This window comes from Atractosteus spatula, unplaced genomic scaffold, assembly GCF_055471065.1.
Source record: "Atractosteus spatula isolate fAtrSpa1 unplaced genomic scaffold, fAtrSpa1.hap1 Scaffold_76, whole genome shotgun sequence".
Classification (NCBI taxonomy): domain Eukaryota; kingdom Metazoa; phylum Chordata; class Actinopteri; order Semionotiformes; family Lepisosteidae; genus Atractosteus; species Atractosteus spatula.
In genome coordinates this window covers 16,958-26,399 of record NW_028296908.1, presented here as the reverse complement: position 1 = coordinate 26,399, position 9,442 = coordinate 16,958, and the positions used below count along the sequence as shown (strand labels likewise).

At 45.0% G+C, this 9,442-nt stretch overlaps 1 protein-coding gene across 1 annotated transcript; it reads right to left on the bottom strand.

Annotated features, from left to right (window-relative positions):
- Positions 1-1,928: 1,928 nt before the first annotated feature.
- On the bottom strand, positions 1,929-3,888 carry LOC148805254 (maestro heat-like repeat-containing protein family member 1). Its single transcript, XM_088909745.1, has 5 exons — positions 3,868-3,888; positions 3,533-3,652; positions 2,621-2,743; positions 2,312-2,391; positions 1,929-1,965 (listed from the first exon to the last, which is right to left on the bottom strand). The coding sequence occupies exons 1-5, from the start codon at positions 3,886-3,888 to the stop codon at positions 1,929-1,931; spliced, it is 381 nt and encodes a 126-aa protein (XP_088765871.1).
- Positions 3,889-9,442: the final 5,554 nt, after the last annotated feature.

Here is a 9,442-nt window from a genome sequence, read left to right as displayed (position 1 = left end):
TTTCACGCGTGATGCGTCCCCCCCCAAACCAGGGGTGAGCTCCCCCTGATGCCAAGATATAATTCGCACCCTGCTGTAACATCATGTGTTGTCACACAGCTTTGTTAAGTGCCTGGAGGCAACCTTGTTGTGAAAGGCGCTATGTAAAAATAAATTAAATTGAACTGAAATTGAATATAGGACAGCTTTTGTCTAAGTCATTTCTGTTTGAGGAGGTGCCAGTTACTGAAAGTAACGATTCACACACTTCAGACACCACTTTCCTTATTGCAAGCACTCCGAGTAGCCTACACAGTAAAAAACCGCTCCAGCCACAAGGAATCGCAGCCCTACCTGTGAACAGACTGTGAGTTTCTTTTAACGCCACAGAAAGTAGTATTTGTGCTGCTTTTGTTCCTCAGATGTATTGAACTGATGACTAAAGCTATAATACAGCAATAGCTAGTCTGTATTTTACATTGTTTACATTTTTCTAATTTACTCATATTTTTAGCTGTGGCTAAATATATTTTCCCAGAAACTAGATTACTCAAATGATTTCTAGCAAAAAAAATATCTGGCTAATTACGACATTTTTCTGTTAGGTAGTATTATTTTTTCCAACATTTTTATCAAACTTATCTGGCGAATTCTGATAAAGCTGTAATACAGCAATAGCTAGTCTGTATTTTACATTGTTTACATTTTTCTAATTTACTCATATTTTTAGCTGTGGCTAAATATATTTTCCCAGAAACTAGATTACTCAAATGATTTCTAGCAAAAAAAATATCTGGCTAATTACGACATTTTTCTGTTAGGTAGTATTATTTTTTCCAACATTTTTATCAAACTTATCTGGCGAATTCTGATCAGCTTGCCCAGAAGGATTGAGGTTTGACTGTAACTATAAATATCGTTTGAACCCTTTGTGTCATCAACGTGTCGCTGTCAAATTGTAAACATTACTGTTGGCTAGATGTCTCGTAAGTTTAAAACTCATACTGATCACTGATTTCAAATACAAATGTTTAAAATAGCAATTGCTTAGTGTGACTCTCAGAGAACAGCTTAGTTTGGTTCTGAAGAGGTTCTGTAATTCTGTTTTTATGTTCGCCTGCTTATCGACATTGATGCCCTGCAATGAACTGTCGAATTTAAAAGACAAGACAGTTGTGAAGACTTATTGTTCATGAGTCCAAATCACGTCCATATTAGCTCAACTCAACAGACAACACTGAGGACTGGATGGAAATATTACACCATCATGAGAGCTCTCCGCTGCTGACAGTCTCATCACACTCTGTTGGTGAAGGTGAGCTGCAGGAATCAGTCGACTGTGTTCACGTGTGAGTGATCGGGCACACATGGCAAATCTTTAATCATTCATTTAAATATTAAATACATATGAACTTCAATGTAACTGAAATCACAAATTGGAAATGAACTCTGCCTCCTTCTGTTATCTTGACACAGGTAGATTTCAGCGTGACTGGCTGAGCCACTTTCTGACCCCCAGCCAACTGCTGTCTCAGACCAACATGAGTAACAGCCCGGCGTTTCTCGGGAGGATGATTTCGGAGGTCAGCTTGAGTGTATTTTTCTTTAACACCAATATATTTGTGTGCAATGAACTTCACTGGGTAAGCATTATTTTGACACTAAGATTTCCATACGTTTTCCAACTTAATGCCTCCTTTTCCAAACCTTGGAAATCAGTCATTTTTAAGAAAAGGATACAGCACATGTGTCAGGGATTGTGCTCTGCAAAAGGATGTACAGCCATCGTGAATTTTCACAGGTTCCACAGTGCAAGAGCAGGTATTCTTAAGACACCGTCTGCCACCTGTACCCAACACCAGCAGCTGAGTCTAGCAGTCCTATCTGGAGCTCAGGGCCCCTGCGATCCTGCAGAGGCAGTAGCAGCACATCCTCCACAAGCACATGAGTCAGGTGCTCTGTACTGCAGGGAGCTCTGGGCTGCAGCTACAGTGGGACAAGGAAAAACAGGACACTGTTAGCAGCTCTTCCTCAAGACTCATCATGATGTAAACAGATGGAACTATACAACCTGTCACTATAGCTCTTTTAGAAAAAGCATGACACAGGCCAGTCCTATGGAAGCCATTATCAAGGTCTGACATTACATCATAGCATATATTTTGAATGTATTGTTTTAGACGTAGGAGTACTGCAGTTGATGCACCACATATTGATGTTAGGAAATGGCACTTACTGCATCAAACATAATGCCCATCTGCCTCAAGCACACTTAAAAATGTAATTGTGAAGAAATGGAAGCAGTGAAGGCAGTTTCATCAGGAAACAGTACCTCAGTGTGGAACAGGCGCGCAGGGCCTGCAGACAGACAGCTCGGCTCATGGCATCACTGGGCTGCTTTTTAACAAACGCCTGTGAAGAGACGGGAGAGAAATGTAAACCCCACTTCCCTCCATCAAAAGACACCAGGACAGGGCCTGTGCTCATCTAGAGGCACAGCTGAGAATCCAGAGACTGTGCAGCTGCAGTGAGGAAGAGAGCGAGGGCACCTCTCTCCCCTCTGATTTCTACTGACAGTAAGGACTGTCAGAGCATCCGTGTGGGAAAACAGCAGACAGGCGGCTGCGTCAGACACACTGACCATCATTGTCGCCAGGAGCTCGGCCTTGGCAGGGAAGCTGGGAGCTCCAGAGGGACTGGCGCTGCGCACTGCCTGTGCCATCATGCCCACACTGCGGCACAGGCTCAGTCTGACGCTGGGCTCCTACAGGGGGACACACAGCAGCTCACTCACTGACAGCCCAGGCAGACCCTGAAAGGAGTGAAAAACTCACTGGAATAAATCCTGACTGCACACACCTTACAGAATGTACCAGCAGGTTAGTCAAGTCTGCAGAAAGCAGTTATGAAGTTCACACTATGAGGTCTTCTGCTCTTAATAGCAAATTTAAACATAAAAATCTTAACTGTGATCTTTAAATTTCCTTCCTCTCTGGTGATAAAATGACCAGTAAAACTAGTTTTAGCTCAAGTCCTGGGGTGATTGCTGTGTGGAGTTTGCGTGTTCTCCCTGGGTTTCCTCCAGGTGCTCCAGTTTACTCCCACAATCCAGCAACATACTGGTAGGTTAATTGGCCTGTGGTAACATTAGCCTGGTGTGAGTGTCTGTGTGCCCTGTGAAGGACTAGCGTCCCGCCCGGGGTGTACCCCGCCTTGTGCTGTAGCTTGCTGGGATAGGCTCAGGCAGTACACAACCTACACTCAATAAAGCAGTTTGAACACTGGTTTAATGTTTACTTCCATTCATATGTTGTCAGTTTCTAGAATGTCAAATCTCTATAATCAGTGACTTTCTGAAAAAGGTAGAAAATGCTTCTCTACGGAAAAGTGCTTTGAAAATCTCTCCATCTGTCCTCATACTTTAAGATGCTCCGCGTCTGTCCATCAGTCGTGTAGAAAGGAATCGCTCAGAGACTTCCGGTTTTCATGGCTGTCGTCAACAGCAGTAGAAGCCCTGAGTCTGTGTGTGAGGAGTGGGAACAGATCACCTCACCTCTCTCTCCACAGGATTCTCAAATCCTGTTTCTTTCACACTGTCCTGAAGCGCTTGTTTCACAGTCTCCTGCTGAGAGAGGTGCTGGGTAGCCGCACCGACACACTGGTACAGGAAGGCCTGTGACACTGGAGAAGAGGACAGTGAGCACTGAGCTCAGGAGGCTGCTCTGTACAGCTGCACTGAGAGGACATGTTAGCTGTGGATAGGAATGCTCCCATCGATCAGCCGCTGATCGACATCAGCCGATTTTCATTCCAAATGACTCGATCGGTGGTCTCTAAACTGACCAATCTCAAAAACCAATTTTGCGATGACTACATTTCCGACATTACCTGAACATACAGTAGCAACATGTCCTCGCCAGTCTGGCAGTTTTTCCACACTTCTACAAAAAACGAAGAATTTACAGTTTGCAATACATGTGCAAAAGAAGTCGCTCGTGGGAGATCACCGGCTAGAACGTTCAACACCATGAACCTCATCAGAGATTTGAGAACTCAACACCAAAAAGAATACGCAGAGTGTGAACAATTAGCAAGTGCAAGAGCTGCGGCGACTAGCAAACCGACTCTCGCTCAGCCATCAATAACGGCAACACTTAAAACACTGGAGCCTTACAGCAGGCACAGCAAGACAGCCGAAAGAACTACGGGCAGGATCTCTGCAGGCGACGTATGAGGAGATTCTGAATGAAGATAAAAGCGATGGTCGGGACAGGAATGACTCGACAGCATCAGAGATTAATCTCCACCTCAGTCAGCAACTCATCCCAAGAAGCACAGAGCCAGTGGCTTTCTGGAAGAGCAATCCAAGCCGTTTCCCTGCCTTGGCAGAAGCAGCTCAGGTCTACCTTTGCGCTGCTTGTACGAGTGTGGACAGCGAGCGTCTATTCAGCACAGCAGCGCACATTTTGCATGAGATGAGGAACAGATTGTCTTCAACACACGCACAGCTGCTCCCATTCATAAACAAGAATCTGCCCTCGATGATTAGTAAACAAGAGGCTCAGTAGCTAAAGAGCCAAATGATTCTGACTTCTTTCCTTTTGGTTGAAGTTGGCTACTATCTTCTTGTTAAACATCTTATTGAACATTTTATTTATTTTATTAGAATTATGGGTTTTGATTAAGACAAGCCTTTAATGTTGTTTTAGCTGTTTTTTTGTTATTGCTATATACTGTATGTGCCAAATGTACTGTATATGTAATATTTATAAAAGTTTTTGTGTGCATGTTTGATGAGTAAAAAGTCTTTATTTTATTTTAAGTGATTATTTTATTTCTTTTAGTCAGTAGTGTTTATTTTATGGTAATTGAACAATAAGCCCACTACATTTTATTTTGTTAATAAAAATAAACAAATTATACCTGTGGTCTAGTTCATTTTAATGGGAAAAAATAACCAGGGTAACACTTAGCCATGGGACATGAGGCGTGTACATGGCTTACTGTAATGATTTTAACAGAAAAAAGCGTCCGATTCTAATGACAGGGAATCGGCCCTCAACAGCCTGATGGGAGCATCCCTAGCTGTGGAAACGACACACTGAAGTAGAGCACAGAGCGCAGAACCTTGAAGGGGCTCTCCCCTCTACTGCACAATCAAACACTGCTCACAGCTCACATCAACACAACAGCACACACGTATGAACCTAGCCTGAACAGACACACACCTTACAACATCTAATACACAGCAAATTACAGACACACCTGCTATGTCACTACGTCACAACACTAGGTGAGGAATAAGACTTTTAGAGAGTAAAAGTCCCAGCTTCTCATGTAGCTCAGCCTTCTGTCAGACTCACCTTCTCCTCAGAGGTGGAGCTGAGAGAGCAGAGCACTCTGACTGTGGCCTGAGTGAGCCTACAGGCCCACACCTCATCCGCCACTGCGCTCAGTGTGTTAGAGAGCAGCTGCAGACACACAGGGGAGGCAATCAGGTCCACAGCAGAGTGAGCAAACACACTCACACACCACACTGGGCAGCTGAAATTACTGCACAGCTATGAGGACTGTCAACGACTCTCTCACACTACAGCACGACAGGACCACCTCAACAAGAGAAGAGAGATTATTCTCTTGAATCCACAGCAACCCAGGAGAGGAAGCACAAGACAGATGTCACTGCATCTGAATGACATGACATTACCTAACACAGAGGAAGAAGATCACTTTCCCTGTCTGTGCCCCCTCCTTCTCACTGTGTGTGTTATCAGTCCCCACTCCACACGCTTCAGGAGAGCCAGCACACCCTCTCAGGAGCAGACACGCCGGAACTCTCCTTCCTCCGTGACGTCACTGCGGCGGGCTGGAGCAAACCCTCCCAGAGTGCTTTGCGGGAACTGAAGCACATCGCCGCTGCAACCCGGACTCGCTGAGTCTGAAGGCAAAACCTCTCTTGAGAGCTTCGCTGTCAGAGTGTGAGACTGACACACTGCTGCGGGAAATACCTGCGCCCGGGAGCAGCAGAGACCCGTCGCGGAGCGGGGCTGCAGGTCTGCCCTCGGCTCTTCTCCGCAGTGTGACAGGAGGCAGAGAGCCGCGCCTCAGGAGCCCCACACGCCTCCACAGGGATCAGCCGCAGGGAGACGATCGCTCCTCCGACACACAGCCGCTCACAAATAACGGCTGCGCTCCTCTCGCGCCCTCAGCGGAGCGGGCAGCCGCGAGCCGGAGCCGGAGGAGGCGGAGACGCCGAGCGCTCGGAGCTGCGACTCAGCCAATCAGAAGCCGCGATCAGCAGGGGGCGGGGCCTGAATGATAAACAATAGTACAGTAGGAATATTTTAGATTAATTATTCACAGAGTAATAACACAGGCGCCAGTGAAAATGCTTGTCAGATGCACCTCAGTTCATCATCCTTCCATTCCCTAAAAGAGGTTTCAGTAACATGGCTGGGTAGCTTGTTCCACACTCCTACAATACTTTGTGTAAAGAACTCACTCCTGTCCTGACTGGTGAGTCATGTCCAGCTGTTTCCTGAAAGACGCCAGTGTTGGGCAGCTTGTTCCACACTCCAACAATAACATTTCCATGTACTGGGACAGTTTCTTGAGAGACTCCTGTAACTTCCTTTCCAGTTTTAACACGCCGGCAATTCATGTTTGCAGTGAAAGGCAGGCTCGTCCCATTTAGGGAGATTTGAGTTGTATTTGTTTCTCCTGGGACCACTGTTCAGGATCCTATTTGAAATCTTCTTGCCTCATCTCTAACACTTATAAACACATCATAAACTTTATTACATCGGACATGATTATGCTGAATCAGATGTTTTGTTCATTGATTTTTTTTTGGGTTTTATTGGAAAACGAGCACCATCATTAAAATAAATGGTAGGCAATTTATTACCCCATGTGCAATCAATAGCTGTGATTTGAAATCAGGTATAGCATCAGGTCATTATGAGAAGGCTAACTCTGCATTAAGGAAGAATTTTAGCATTAACCTTTTTTAAAGTTTAAAAGATAGTGACTAGTTGGCTTTGAAAAATGCCTTTTACCCAGCAACAGTATGAAAGAACAATTGCAGGCATATTATTTGACTTTTTGATATTAATGCTACAATAGCAGAATGTCTAGCTCATTTCACACCTTTTATTTATATACTTCCTTTTGTCTGTATACAAGGTAAAATTGCTCCTTAAGAAGAATGTGGTCAATTACAAAGAAATGTTTGTAGAGATAAAAAAAACTCCCAATATGGAAACTTAGAATGAGCTTTCCTGTGTGAATCTGCTGGATAAAACTAATTGCATTTACCATCTCGGTGGAGAGGTTACTCACAGATCTGTATGAGAGGCTGCTCTCAGATCTGCATGATTATATTCTCCCCATGCGCATGAATAAAGGACTTTGCTTGACCACACCTAACCTGAGTGAAGACTTTTCTTCAACAATTTCTAAACTTTTCTTCAACAACATTCAACACAAAATGAAGCCCCTGAGCTGTCAACCTCTGAGAGAATCCAGAAGAATCCAGAGTGCTTTCTGATATGTACAGCAGCTCAGAAAGGTTCCATTCACTGCAGGGAGGCTCAGTTGTTTTTCACTTCATCTAGAAAGCTGATTTGAAGTCTTATGTCTCCAATCGTATCAAAGCAGGTCTTTCATGGTCAGCCCACACTGGAACAGAGGTTCCACCACCACAAGCTTGAAGGTCTTTGCCTGAACCTCTACAGCACTGAGCCGAAACTCACAAGTGAGGCCAGATCAGTAAATCAAGATCTGTGAGATCTACTCAGATCAGTAAATCGGATCCAAGACAGACTGTAAATCACATGACTGTGGCACAGTCCTGTATGAGCTCCAGATTAAACCTCAGGTGCTCGTCTCTTTTAAATCTGGACTGGCACACTAACGTTGAGAGAATCACTGGGATGTCTTGCTTAAGACACAGGTGACCTGATGCATGAGGTGATGGAGGGGTTCTCATCTGCAAGAACATGCCTGTAAACTACATTGACATTGTTAGGACCCCCAGCCCCAGTGGAACAGTGTCAGGCAGCGTGTGGGTGAGCAGTCCCCAGGAGCAGATCCTGGTGAGAATGACGGAACTAGTAGTGCGAGCAGTTCAGTCCCTCTGACTGGTACAATACCTCGGCTGAGTGTTTTCCTCCTAGAAGAATCTGGTGCAGCACAGCTCCTGTCCCTCTCTGTGTTATTGCTGCACAAATGATAAGAATCGTGTGAATGGGAAGAACTCTTTTCACCTGCCTCACATTTTCAGCAAGCGCTTCACAGGAAGGGTGGGGCCCAGTGCTGCCACCAGGGACTGGAGACCAGCCTGAGAGACACACAGCAGCCAAACAGGGGCACCAAGGGGAGCACTCCCACTCTTGCGATCAGTGCCATGAGAGTTTCCACACCCGCACAGTGTCTCAGCTTGATTTCTCAGCTGAGGATGTTCATTATATCTGGAGGTGAGGACAGCTTCTCCACCAGAGTGTTTCCTCTCTCTCGGTCCCGTGTCAAACAGCCCTGGAATTTGAGCTGTTCATTCAATGATTAGGTCAGTTTGGTTGTATAAAACACATTGGATTGTCACTAAATCTGATCCCAGATTGCTCAGATTGATGTTTCAAGAGCCCATCATTGACATGAATCTGTTTCTGGCATGTGCACTAAACATTACTGTGTCTCATGTCTCATTAGTTGTGAGGAAAGACTGTAAATACTGTCTGCAGCACAGCTCCCTGGATACAGATACAAGTGAGTACTGTGTGCGTGGGTGTGGATGTATATTCACCTTTACTGTTCAAAATGCTGAAATGATTTTAAATTAAATACAGCTTTGCTGCCTCACAGTGCTGGGGCCCTGGGTTCAACTCTGGAGCTGTGGTCTGGGTGGAGTTTGCATGTTCTCCCGGTGTTTGTGTGGGTTTCCTCAAGGTGCTCCATTCACACCCCCCACAGTCCTAAAATGTACAGGTAGGTTAATTGACGTCTGTGACATGTTTGAGTGTGTGCATGTCTGTGTGTGTCTCTGAGTGTGTGTGTGAGAGTGTGTGTTTGAGCGTGTGCGTGTCTGTGAGTGTGTGTTTGAGCGTGTGCGTGTCTCTGTGTGTGAGTGTGTGTTTGAATTTGTGTGTGAGAGTGTGTGTCTGTGAGTATGTGTTTGAGTGTGTGTGTTTGAGCGTGTGATAGATAGATATTTTATTGATCCCGTGAGGGAAATTGCGGTGCAACAGCAGCTTTACACAGACAACACAGCCACAGTGTAACGAATGATACAATCATAATAATACAATACGTACAATACAATCAGTACAGTGAGGGTGCACTAAAAGAGTTACTCACAGTCCGGACACACAAAGAACAAACTAGAACAGAACAGTACCCAGAAAAATCGTATAACACATATATGAATATAATTATAGATGTAAATATAGTGTGGTGTCTCCGGGGG